This window comes from Somniosus microcephalus, chromosome 29 (assembly GCF_052327205.1).
Source record: "Somniosus microcephalus isolate GS21.2 chromosome 29, FLI_Smic_1.0, whole genome shotgun sequence".
Taxonomy (NCBI): Eukaryota; Metazoa; Chordata; class Chondrichthyes; order Squaliformes; family Somniosidae; genus Somniosus; species Somniosus microcephalus.
In genome coordinates, this window is record NC_141015.1 from 37,488,673 (window position 1) to 37,502,022 (window position 13,350).

The window sequence follows — 13,350 nt, forward strand, 5'->3', positions numbered from 1 at the left end:
TTTTTCGGAAGCTTTTTTTTTGTAATGATGATTTGCGGCACTCACCGCGGGCCATTCTGTCACATAGGCATATCTCAGTGGGGACCAGCCAAACTTTTATTTTTTCTAACAGCCTAACAAATGATGACAATTTTCTTTTAAAATCCACTCAATTTTTTTTGTCAAAATTCGTTGTAAAATAAACCAGTTGAATGTACAGTTGAAATGTTTTCAATCACCTCTCTTCATAGTTTCAAAGTTTCCATCCCATAATGAAATCCTTCCACCTAATATGTCAGTTTCCCAGGATGTAATTACACCGTGCAATCTCTTCAAACTTTCCACCCCTATATATCTCACACTCTTTATATAAAAATCCTCTTACCTTCGTTCAGCAATAACACGAATATTGTGCAAGGTCCTTTCAGTGAAAACATCCTTCACCTAGTCCAGCAGTTCCTGCTTACTGTTATTTTCCTCCCAGTTACCAAGATCCCCTTGTGTCCAGGCTGGTTTTTGTTAGGCTGAACGGTTCACAGTGTGGTGTGTTCCCCCCCCCCACCCCCGCTTTCTCTCTCTCTCTCACACACACACACTGCCCCCATTCTGATCCTGGTAGGAGATGGTTATTTCCCGCTGCTGATCAGCGGCGGAAAGTTAATTAGAGATTAGAGGCGGCTGCCTGGGAAATTCTCAAACAGGACTCCTGGTGACGCTGTGGGTCAGAGCAAGATGAGGAAGGAACTGTCCACATTTGCCATGGGGAGGGGGGGGGGGGAGTCAGTGGGTGATGGAGAGAGAGAATGGTCAAACAGAAGAAGGAGGAGTGTGGGGCGGGGGCGACACCAGAGGAAGGCTGAGAGAATGAAACAAGAAGCGGTTTGATCAGTGAGGGCTGAAAGGGAATCGGGCCAATACTCAACATATAAAAACAATGCCCCAGAGACAGTGTGAGTTACAGCACTCGGGAAATAGGAGAGAAGGAGAATACTTAGGAAGAGACGGAGCGATCTATCGGAACTGAATGCAGAAGGGTGCAGGGCAAAATGTAGATGTAAAAGGGTACTTGGGAAATAAGTATTGATGCAGAAGTGGCAGAGGGTGTGGGCATAAGACTCAGAGAGAGAAAATAGCTACACCCAGGAAATAAATAGAGGGAATTGGATGGGTGGCAGTGGATGGGAAGCCAGTAATCCCACTCCAAGGGATTGTAGAATCATAGAATGGTTACAGCACAGAAGGAGGCCATTCGGCCCATCACACCCATGCCAGCTCTCTGCAAGAGCACCTCAGCTAGTCCCACTCCCCCGCCCTTTCCCCGTAGCCCTGCAAATTTCTTTCCTTCAGGTACTTATCCAATTCCCCTTTGAAAGCTGTGATTGAATCTGCCTCCACCACCCTTTCAGACAGTGCATTCCATACCTTAACCACTCGCTGCGTTAAAAAGTTTTTTCTTACGTCGCCTTTGGTTCTTTTGCCTTAAATCTGTGTCCTCTGGTTCTCGACCCTTCTGCCAATGGGAACAGTTTCTCTCTCTCTACTCTGTCCAGACCCCTCATGATTTTGAACACCTCTATCAAATCTCCTCTCAACCTTCTCTGCTCCAAGGAGAACAACCCCAGCTTCTCCAGTCTATCAACGTGACTGAAGTCCCTCATTCCTGGAATCATTCTCGTAAATCTTTTCTGCACCCTCTCTAAGGCCTTCATATCCTTCCTAAAGTGTGGTGCCCAGAATTGGACACAATACTCCAGTTGGGGCCGAACCAGTGTTTTATATAGGTTCATCATCATTTCCACACTTTTGTACTCTATACCTCTATTTATGAAGCCCAGGATCCCGTAAGCCTTTTTAACTGCTTTCTCAACCTGCCCTGCCACCTTCAACGATTTATGCACACAGACCCCCACATCTCTCAGTTCGTGCACCCCCTTCAGGATTGTACCATTTAGTTTATATTGCCTCTCCTCATTCTTTCTACCAAAATGTATCACTTCACACTTTTCTGTGTTAAATTTCATCTGCCACGTGTCCACCCATTTTACCAGCCTGTCTGTCTTCCTGAAGTCTATCACTCTCCTCCTCACTGTTCACTATACTGTTCTTCCAAGTTTTGTGTCATCTGTAAATTTTGAAATTGTGCCCTGTACACCCAAGTCCAAGTCATTAATATATATCAAGAAAAGCAGTGGTCCTAGAACCAACCCCTGGGGAACAGCACTGTATACCTTCCTCCAGTCCGAAAAACAATCATTCACCACTACTCTGTTTCCGATCACTTAGCCAATTCCATATCCATGCTGCCACTGTCCCTTTTATTCCATGGGCTTCAATGTTGCTGGCAAACCTATTATGTGGCACTTTGTCGAACACCTTTTGGAAATCCATATACACCACGTCAACTGCATTACCCTCATCAACCCTCTCTGTTACCTCATCAAAAAACTTGATCAAGTTAGTTAAACATGATTTGCCTTTAACAAATCTGTGCTGGCTTTCCTTAATTAATTCACACTTGTCCAAGTGACTGTTAATTTTGTCCCTGATTACTGTTTCTAAAAGCTTCCCCACTACCGAGGTTAAGCTGACTGGCCTGTAGTTGCTGGGTTTATCTTTACACCCTTTTTTGAACAATGGTGTAACATTTGCAATTCTCCAGTCCTCTGGCACCACCCCTGTATCTAAGGAGGATTGGAATATTATGGCCAGTACCTCCGCGATTTCCACCCTCAATTCCCTTAGCATCCTAGGATGTATCCCATCCACTCTTGGTGATTTATCTACTTTAAGTACAGCCAGCCTTTCTAATGCCTCCTCTTTATCAATTTTTATCCTATCTAGTGTCTCCGCTGCCTCCTCCTTCACTATGTCTATGGCAGCATCCTCTTCCTTGGTGAAGACAGATGCAAAGTACTTGTTTAGTCCCTCAGCCATACCCTCTGCCTCCATGCATAGGTCTCCTTTTTGGTCCCTAATTGGCCCCACCCCTCCTCTTACTATCCTTTTACTATTTATATGCCTGTAGAAGACTTTTGGATTACCTTTTATGCTGGCTGCCATTCTATTCTCATACCCTCTCTTTGCCCCTCTTATTTTCTTTTTCACTTCTCCTCTGACCTTTCTATATATAGCTTGATTCTCAGATGTATTTGCAACCTAACATCTGTCATACACACTCTTTTTCTGCTTCATCATATTCTCTATCTCTTTTGTCATCCAGGGAGACCCACTAGAGAAAACCACCAGTCATTTACTAGACTTTGAATCAGTGCTGGTAAAGTCTCTACCACTCGGCTGGTGGGGTTACGACTGGTTTTGGATCCTCTGCCAACAATGCCGCTCTTTGCTGCTACAGACTTTGGGTGCTGATGGCAAATTAATTAGGGCTCATGGGTCAGCGGTGCAAATAATGTCGGACTCGGGATTATTGGGGACTTTTTTAAGATAGTGAGTTATAAAGGGGCTTGCCATTCCCGTGCAATATATCACAGGGGCAAGAGACGGGAAGATAAAACAAAGAAGGTGAGTGGTAACATTAGTTTTAAATAAAAGAAATGGATATTGGGTATAAGCAAGCAATAGTGATTCAGAAAGAGCAAAGGGTGAGTGGAAAATGAACAGGCACTCAAAAATAATGCCAGTGAGAGAAATTACAGTAGCGAGGAGTTAAAGGGGCGTAAATTGATATAAATTAATGCAAGAGAGATTAAAAGAAAAAACAGTGGGAATAAGAAAGAGAAAGTATACAAAGGTATACAAAGGCAAGAGCAAGATTAAACCACACTCAAAAATACATAAATATCAATTAAGAAATGACAGTAAAATTGCAAGTCATGGAGATTAGTAATATGCTTCATCTTAAATGATTAATCTCAATAGAGGGAGCCTATATAAAGGGAGACAGAATGTGCTCATATGCAGATCCCACTGTGCAGTCCACAGGATCTGCTTTAAAGGCTGCATGCCTATTGGCAAAGTGGTCCACAGTGTCTCTTAACTTTATTGACCACGTTTTACACAGAGGAGTGTGCAATGATACAGCAAAGTAGCACAATGATCACTTTCCTAAGAAAAATGCGAAACCGCACTGTGAACAGGTGAGGTTCGCCCCCCACCCCCACCAGCATAGTAAAACCAGCCCTCTCTGCCGTCTTTGCACTGCACCTTGGCTACCTCAAGATTTTTACCATGAGTGAGCCTGTATTGAACAAGGGGAGACTCCTTCCAAGGTTCTTTCATTCAATTCAGTATAACCCTTGTTGGTGTAAAGTTTGCTTACATTAACTTTTATTTTTAAATTTAAAAAGAAAAACTTTAATTAACAGCCGGCTTTTCAATTTTTACCAGTTGGAAAGTTGTCGCAACAGTTTTTTGTTCAGCATACTGGAGTCAGTAACTCTCTGAAGTGTGATGAAGGCTTTATACTCAACCCATGACCCAAGTTTTATTTTCAGATGCTGATGGTATTGATGTGCATTTCCAGTTTTTTTTCTTCTTTTTAACTCCACGTGCATTGGAGTACAGAAGTCTGTAAATGTTCCAAAATCAGAGCAACGTGAACAAGCAGTGTAACTACAACTCGCTGGTCCCATTGCTTCACACGTGCTGTCGATATTTGCAGCATAAGTCACTGTTCAGTCAATCGGCAGGAATGGATTTTTTCCCGAATCAGTAAATCTCCGCACACATCCATTGTGTCCCTAGTACGTTTGAGGTTTAATTGCAAGAAGGAAAGATCTTGCATTTATATAGCGCCTTTCACGTCCTCATGACGTCCCAAATAGCATTACAGCCAATGAAGTACTTTCAAAGTGTAATCGCATTGTTTTGTTGGCAAACGGGGCAGCCAGTTTGTGCACAGCGAGATCCCACAAACAGCAATGAGAAAAATTGCCAGATAAATCTGTTTTAGTGGTGTTGATGGTGTGGAGATGCCGGTGTTGGACTGGGGTGGACAAATGTAAGAAGTCACACAACACCAGGTTATAGTCCAACAGTTTTATTTGAAATCACAAGCTTTCGGAGCGCTGCTCCTTCGTCAGGTGAAGTGGAGAGATGCATAAAGACACAGCTTATATAGTCAGAGAATAATGCCAGATGATTACAGGTAATCTTTCTAACTGCCATTTATCACACCTCGGCAGAGAGATAATCACAGCAATCAAAGGTGTGAATGGTGTCCAAACAGGTTAGTCAGGAAAACATTACATCAAAGAACAATGAGGTGGGGTCACAAGGGGTCAAATGTTGCAGATGCTGGGGTCTGTATGAAAAACAAAAAACAGACAAAAAAACATTTTTTTTGCTGGAATGCATCTGCAACATTTGACCCCTTGTGACCCCACCTCATTGTTCTTTGATGTAATGTTTTCCTGACTAACCTGTTTGGACACCATTCACACCTTTGATTGCTGTGATTATCTCTCTGCCGAGGTGTGATAAATGGCAGTTAGAAAGATTACCTGTAATCATCTGGCATTATTCTCTGACTATATAAGCTGTGTCTTTATGCATCTCTCCACTTCACCTGACGAAGGAGCAATGCTCCGAAAGCTTGTGATTTCAAATAAAACTGTTGGACTATAACCTGGTGTTGTGTGACTTCTTACATTAGTGGTGTTGGTTTGGGGATAATGTTGGCCAGCTCACTTGGAGAATTCCACAGCTCTTATTTGAATACTGCCAGTCCACCTGAGAGGGGCCTCGGATTAATCTCTCATCTGAAAGAGCACACCCCATGTACTGCACTGGAGTGTCAGCCTAGATTAGGCGCTCAAGTCTCCGGAGAGGGGCTGGAACCCACAATCCTCTGGCTCAGAAATGAGAGTGCGACCCTCTGAGCGCTACAGATGCTAAAGAGGCACTGTCTATGTGTAAAAGTATTTGACAAACATTAGTTCTGTTGGGCTAAAGAAGAAGATAACCAAACATCCCATGGCATTTCACAGCAGCTCAAAGGACACCAGTCAGGAACTGGGGAAAAGGTTGTGAGAAGTGACCTAAGGTGTGGGTAACAAGATAGGTTTTGGGGAGGTTTTTGAAAGTGAGGAGCAAGGTAGCAAAAAAGAAAAACTTGCATTTCTATAGCGCCTTTCACAACCACCGGATGCCCCAAAGCGCTTTACAGCCAATGAAGTACTTTTTGAAATAACAACAGAAAATGCTGGAAATACTCAGCAGGCCAGGCAGCATCCGTGGAGAGAGAAACAGAGTCAACGTTTCAGGTCTGGGACTGATGAAGGGTCCCAGTCCTGAAACGTTAGCTCTGTTTCTCTCTCCTCGATGCTGCCTGGCCTGCTGAATTTTTCCAGCATTTTCTGTTGTTATTTCAGATTTCCAGCATCCGCAGTATTTTGCTATTTTGTAGAAGTACTGTTTGGAGTGTAGTCACTGTTGTAATGTAGGAAGTGCGGCAGCCAATTTGCGCACAGCAAACTCCCACAAACAGCAATGAGATAATGACCAGATAATCTGTTCTAGTGATTTAATTGAGGGATAAATATTGGCCCCAGGACATCGGGGAGAACTCCCCCTGCTCTTCTTCGATATAGTGCCGTGGGATCTTTTACATCAATGTTGGAAATGTGGCAGCTAATTTGCGCGTGGATAAACAGACCAGATAATCTGTTTTAGTGATGTTGGTTGAGGGATAAATATTGACAAGGACACTGGGGAGAACTCCCCTGCTTTCCTTTGATTAGTGCCATGGGATCTTTTACACCCAACTGAGAGGGCAGACGGGGCCTCGGTCTTTTGGCCAAAGTACTTCCATCAACATCTCACCCGATAAACAGCACCTCTGACACTGCGGCACTCCCTCAGTACTGCACTGGAGGGTCAGCCTAGATTCTTTCTTTCTATGCCCCCAGTGTTGACCTTTACCTGTTTCCTATGTCATGTACAGACAATTGGCAATAACAAGTGACCGGAGTGCTGGAAGGAGGTTGGTAAATCATCTGATTCCAATCCATTTGTTTAAAGCTGGTTTTATCAGTAGCGAGGAGGAGAGAATATTTAGCTTGATCTAACATCTGAGTAGTTATATTTTACATTTACATCAATGAGATTTAATTCAAAACATAAATCTGGACTAAATCTGGATGACACGTGCTCTAAGTGGATGAGAATGAGTCTGAGAAAGAATGTGAGAAAGATTTATTACAGAGTTCATGCATTAAAACTTGCAATCTGTAACCGAAATCCATCACAATTAATTATTAATTTAAAAACACGAGCGTGTCCAATGGAGGAAGGAGGGTGTAGACCTGTTAGACAAACAATCAGCACTGTGCCAGTCACACTGTAATGCTCAGAGCCACTCTTAAATCAAATGGAGTGAAAATTGTTTTCAACACTATTAAAGGCTAGACGTAGCCCTGCTCACTAACATAGGTCAGCTTGGAGTATCCAAGATGGCAGCAGAAATGTATCACAGCCTCAATTTTTAGGCATAGGCTTTTAAAATAAATCTATATAGTATGCGTACTGATGACACTATACAGGAAACTCTCGATTTACCGGCACCTAAATAACCAGAAATCTCTGTTAAACAGCAAAATTCAGGAGTAGGTTCAGGTAAGTTTTACTTCATATTAGTGGCCGTTCCTGGATCTGTGGCCGTGTAACCGGGGTTCCTGCACCTGTTGCTAAGCAACGGGGACGCCTGGATCTTGTGGCCGGGGTTCCTGCACCTGTTGCTAAGCAACAGGGAAGCCAGGATCTGTTGCTGTGTACAGGGCTCTCGTACCTTTTACTATACCTCTCTGTAATCCGGACTTTTTGATAAACCGGCACCACGCCGGTCCCGTCGGTGCCGGATAAAAAAAAGTTTCCTGTAGTTAAAGTCTAAGTGGGAATTAATCAGATGTTTTAAATACAAACAGTAAACAGGAGTTTGGGCTGTAAATGTGCAAGGGGGAGTTGTCCAACAATTGGGAGAGTCTATTCTGCATTGTTGGGGTATTTTGGCTGATCGGAAATGTACCTACATAAAAAAAAATTGCATTTATAGAGCGCCTGATCACAAGTCTTAGACATTTATTTTAAGCATTTCACATACTTTGAGGTGCAGCGACTGTTGTGTAGGCAAACTCACGGGGCACACAGCAAGATCCCACAAACAACGAGATGAATGACAAATTAATTTGTTACCGGTGGTGTTGGTTGATGGAGGTGTATTGACGAAGTCCAACACTGCCTTCAGTGTGCCAGTACAGCCTTCGGTCGCCTGAGGAAGAGAGTGTTTGACGAGCAGACCTCAAACCCGGTGACGTAAGAAAACTACTAGGCACTTGGTCTGAGTATTAAACAAAGCTTTAATCAACTGTTTTTCAACATGGAGATCTAGTTGTGTCCTTCACTAGTTCCTGTTAAAGAATGTCCTGAGCAAGCTGGGCCCATGCCTGAGTATTTATACTCTCCCTGGACAGCGCCACCAGCAGGCCACCCAGTATTACTTCATAAGTCATTTCCACATGAATGACAAGATTCATGTCACCCGGCACTAAGCTCATCGTCTACAGGGCAGCAGTGATACCCGCCCTGCTGTATGCCTCAGAGACATGGACCATGTACAGCAGGCACCTCAAAGCACTGGAGAGGTACCACCAATGCTGCCTGCACAAGATCCTGCAAATCCATTGGCAGGATAGGCGTACCAACGTCAGTGTTCTCGCTCAGGCCAACATCCCCAGCATCGAAGTTTGACCACACTCGATCAGCTCCGATGGGCGGGTCACATCGTCCGCATGCCTGATACGAGACTCCCAAAACAAGCGCTCTACTCGGAGCTCCGACACGGCAAGAGAGCCCCAGGTGGGCAGAGGAAACGCTTCAAGGACACCCTCAAAGCCTCCTTGAAATAGTGCAACATCCCCACTGACACCTGGGGATCCCTGGCCCAAGACCGCACAAAGTGGAGGAGAAGCATCCGGGAAGGCGCCGAACACCTCGAGTCTCTTCGCTGGGAGCAAGCGGAAGCCAAGTGCAAGGAGTGCACGTCAAACCAAGCACCCCACCCACCCGCCCCTTCAACCACTGTCTGCCCCACCTGTGACAGAGACTGTAGGTCCCAGCATTGGGCTCATCAGTCACCTGCGAACTCATTTTTAATGTGGAAGCAAGTCATCCTCGGTTCCGAGGGACTGCCTAAGAAGAAGAAGATTGGCCAGGAGGCCAAGAGAACTCTTTCTCAAATCTTTAACATCCACCTGAACCGCCGAGCCTGTTTAATCTGAAGGATGGCATCCACAGCAATGCAGCACTCCCTCAGAACTGCACTGGTGTGTCTCAAGTGCTCAAGTTCTGGGGTGGGGTTGAATCCACAACCTTCTGACCTACTGGTGTAAGCGCTACCAACTGAGCCAAGCTGACATTTTTACAAGCCAACTCAAAGTTAGTGAAAAAGATAGCTCTCTGTTATTTGAGGTGACTGGTTGCAATGTGAGGGCTGTATGAAGCTAACCAGAGTCCCAGTCCGCATTTTGTATTCTACTTTAAATTAAGATGAATTAATGCCTTGGTGCTTGCCCAAATCTATTCTACTCATCCAAACTTCCATCACCCACATCCTGTCCCACACCAAGTCCTGCTCACCCATCACCCCTGTCCTCACTGACCTCCACTGGCTCCCTGAACAAAAGCAAGGAATTCAAAATTCTTCTCCTAGTTTAGAAGTGCCTTTCTGGCCTCATCCTACCCTACCTTTACAAACTCCTCCAGGCTTGCATCCCAACCTATCCTCTATGGACCTGGCCTCCTGGCCTTATGCATTGTCCCCCTCCCTCCCACTGCTCCTCTGAGGATGGTACAGCCTTCAGCCACCTTGGCCCTACCTTCAGGAACTCTCTCACTAAAGTTCTTCACCTCGCTACTCCTCCTTGATTTTAAAGGACTTCTCAAAATCCATCTTTGCAATTGTGCCTTCAGCCATCTCTCCGCACTCTTATATTATTGGCCGGCATCCATGGTCTCTTAGGTGAACCATCTTACGACATTTTATTACACTAAAGATGTTATAAAATGCAACGTTGTTGTTGAATCTTTAACATGGAATGTGTTACAATATGAAATGCAAAACAACTGCAGATTCACATCAATCCAGTATATTTTGGTTTTGCTTAGACAACACAATGATTGAGCAATAATGTAAGTTCAGGAAACTTTCGATTTACCGGCACCTAAATAACCGGAAATCTCAGTTAACTGGCAAAATTCAGGAGTAGGTTCAGGTAAGTTTCATTACTTGCCTTCCTCGATCTGTTGCTGTGCAAGGGTATGGCTGCAGCTGTTGCTAAGCTACAGAGACGCTTGGAACTTGTGGCCATTGTTCTGAACCTGTTGCTAAGCAACAGGGTTTGTTGCTTTATACGGAGCTCTCAGCTCCGTATCTTTTACTATAGCTTTCGGTTATCCGGAATTTTTGATGAACCGGCACCACGTCGGTCCCGTCGGTGCCGGATAAAAAAAAGTTTCCTGTTATTACCCACCTCACAGAATGCCAAAGTATGTAAGAGAAGGGTGAATGATATAAACAAATCCTGTATTAACTGTAATCACAAGGAACCCTAAAACCTGGATATGATTAAAGCTGGCCACTCCATGGCAGAACCCTTTAAACCAAATCTCACACGGACTGACTTGAAATACTCTATATTACTGATATTACATCACCGGAATCAAAATAGCAATGCACATAGATACGTCCTTGAAGTCTGGAGGTACCCACTGTGATCTGTGGAGTGTTCATGCAGCAAAACCTGTGGACCTTAACTGGGATTTGTGGAGTGTCTATTCCTGGAAGCCCTGATAAGAGTGGGTTGGGTGGTGTTTATATGAAGGAGTCTGGAATGTGACCAGAGCACATCAACATCTGATGAAAACTCCTAGCAAATCTGAGAGGATTAATCAGCCTGTGCAAGAGGTAAAATCTGAAGCTTTTAATGTGGCTCTGTGGAGAATTGACACAGGGAAACCTGGACTCGTCATTTGGGAGGTTTCAGGCAATGGGATGTGTGTCTGAGTGCAGTGAGGAGCTGCTGTCTGTCAGATTGGAATGTCAGGGGGTGGTGGTGGGGGGTGGGGGGGGGGGAAATAGCTGAGAGATTATGAAATGAGCCTGAAATGTAAGTACAGTAAAGTCGACAGAGAAAGACAAAGGAACGCAAACAGAAACAAGATCATAAAAGCAGAAGAGTAAAGACAATTGCAATGAAAATACCTAATGTTCCAAAACTACATAACAGCAGTCACTGCACTCCAGACAGGAATTCCTTGTGTGAAGTGATTGGGGATGTTTCAATGTGATAAGGTGCTATATGAATCTTCGTTTACCCCTCAATCATGAGCTGTAAATGTTGCAAATGCAAAGTTCAAACTTTGCAATAAACCACAGCAAATTTAATCTCTCAGCAGAAACACTGTTCTTTTCATGTTGAACTTTGTTAATACAGTCACTGTTGGCTCCTTCTAAATGTGGAATTAACAGTGAGCAAAGCAGGGATTCATGCTAGCCCAGTACACCTATTTTTTTAAAGTGCGTTTTTATAATGATTAAGTTACTAACTGACCTGCTGTGTGTTTCCAACATTTTATATTCTTATCCAAGTTTTCCTTTGCACTTTCAGACTCGTGTCTCTGGACATTGCCTTCAAACTGAAGGGTGGGATGGCCCAGTCCCAAGTGATATTATTTACAATCCTTAAATCCAATATGCTATGTTTACAACTGCTCACGAACCAATATTCTTTTCAATTAGATTTCTTTTCATTGGTACAAGTTCATTCCTAACTCACACAACTCACAAAATGGTCAAAGCACATCCTTGTCAAATAGCCTTAGTTTCTAAGCTCTGGAATTCCCTCCCTAAACCTCTCCGATTCTCTACCGCTCTTTCCTCTTTTAAGACGCTCCTTAAAACCGACCTCTTTGAACAAGCTCCTGCCCCAATATCTCCTCATGCGGCTCGGTGTCAAATTTTGTTTTATAAGCACCTTAGGATGTTTTAACAAGTTAACATAAGAACATAAGAAATAGGAGCAGGAGTAGGCCAATCGGCCCCTCGAGCCTGCTCCGCCATTCAATAAGATCATGGCTGATCTGATCCTAACTGCCAATCTACTATCACAGAACCATCTCCTGAATCTAACAGAATTAGACACACGAAATAGGAGCAGGATCAGGCTACACGGCCCCTGGGCCCGCTCCGCTACCCACAGGGCCATGACCGATCCGAACCTAGACTCATGTCCAAATTCCTGCTCGCTCCCCGTAACCCTTAATTCCCTTTACTTCTAGGAAACTGTCTATTTCTGTTTTAAATTTATGTAATGATGTAGCTTCTACAGCTTTTTGGGGCAGCATATTCCATGGACCTACCACCCTCTGAGTGAAGTAGTTCCTCCTCATCTCAGTTTTGAAAGAGCAGCCCCTTATTCTAAGACTATGCCCCCTAGTTCTAGTTTCACCCATCATCGGGAACATCTTCCCCGCATCCACCCGATCCAACCCCTTCACAATCTTATATGTTTCAATAAGATCGCCTCTCATTCTTCTGAACTCCAATGAGTAGAGTCCCAATCTACTCAACCTCTCCTCATATGTCCATCACCTCATCCCCGGGATTAACCGAGTGAACCTTCTTTGTACTGACTCGAGAGCAAGTATGTCCTTTCTTAAGTATGGACACCAAAACTGTACGCAGTATTCCAGGTGCGGTCTCACCAATACCTTGTACAACTGAAGCAATACCTCCCTATTTTTACACTCTATCCCCCTAGCAATGAAAGCCAACATTCCATTGGCCTTCTTAATCACTTGCTGCACCTGCATACTAACCTTTTGAGTTTCGTGCATTATAAATACTGTATGCTGTATAAATACAAGTTCTTGTTATTATATTCCCCCGTCGCCCGTTTCTCACCCCAGCCATCCTTGTAGCCTCTCTGAATGAGACTGTTAAGGGCTTAATTATGGCTGAAACATGATGTGCATTTGTTATCACTGAGGAGACAGGTAACAGCAATTGAAACTCATTTCACTGGTCCCCTTACAGAGAGAAAGGAGGCTTGCAGCCCACAAAATAAAAAGACAAAACTGCAGATGCCAGAAATCTGAAGTAAAAAGAGAAAATGCTGGCACTACACAATGGATCAGTCACTGTCTGTACAGAGAAAAGCCAGGTTATTCCTTCCTGGAATGGATTAGAAGCTAAGGTCCCACTGGTGATGGGACTGCGTGCTAATTTACTATGGCACGAGAGCACCCCCACCCCTGCACAAACCATGATTCTCTAATAAATACACATTATCTATGGCTCCCTCTCTTTGTAACAGAGCCTTCTCTGTAAGACGGTTACATACTCCGTGACCTTTG

At 44.1% G+C, this 13,350-nt stretch overlaps 1 protein-coding gene across 2 annotated transcripts in view; it reads right to left on the minus strand.

The window, feature by feature from the left end:
• ret (ret proto-oncogene receptor tyrosine kinase) overlaps nt 1–512 on the minus strand; it is a 147,893-nt gene extending 147,381 nt beyond the window's left edge. For both annotated transcript variants that reach the window (XM_085970620.1, XM_085970619.1), the window contains exon 1: nt 365–512. In XM_085970620.1, coding sequence (XP_085826746.1) covers nt 365–416 — 52 coding nt within the window. In that variant the 5' untranslated portion in view covers nt 417–512. The remainder of the gene's footprint in view (nt 1–364) is intronic.
• Nucleotides 513–13,350: the final 12,838 nt, after the last annotated feature.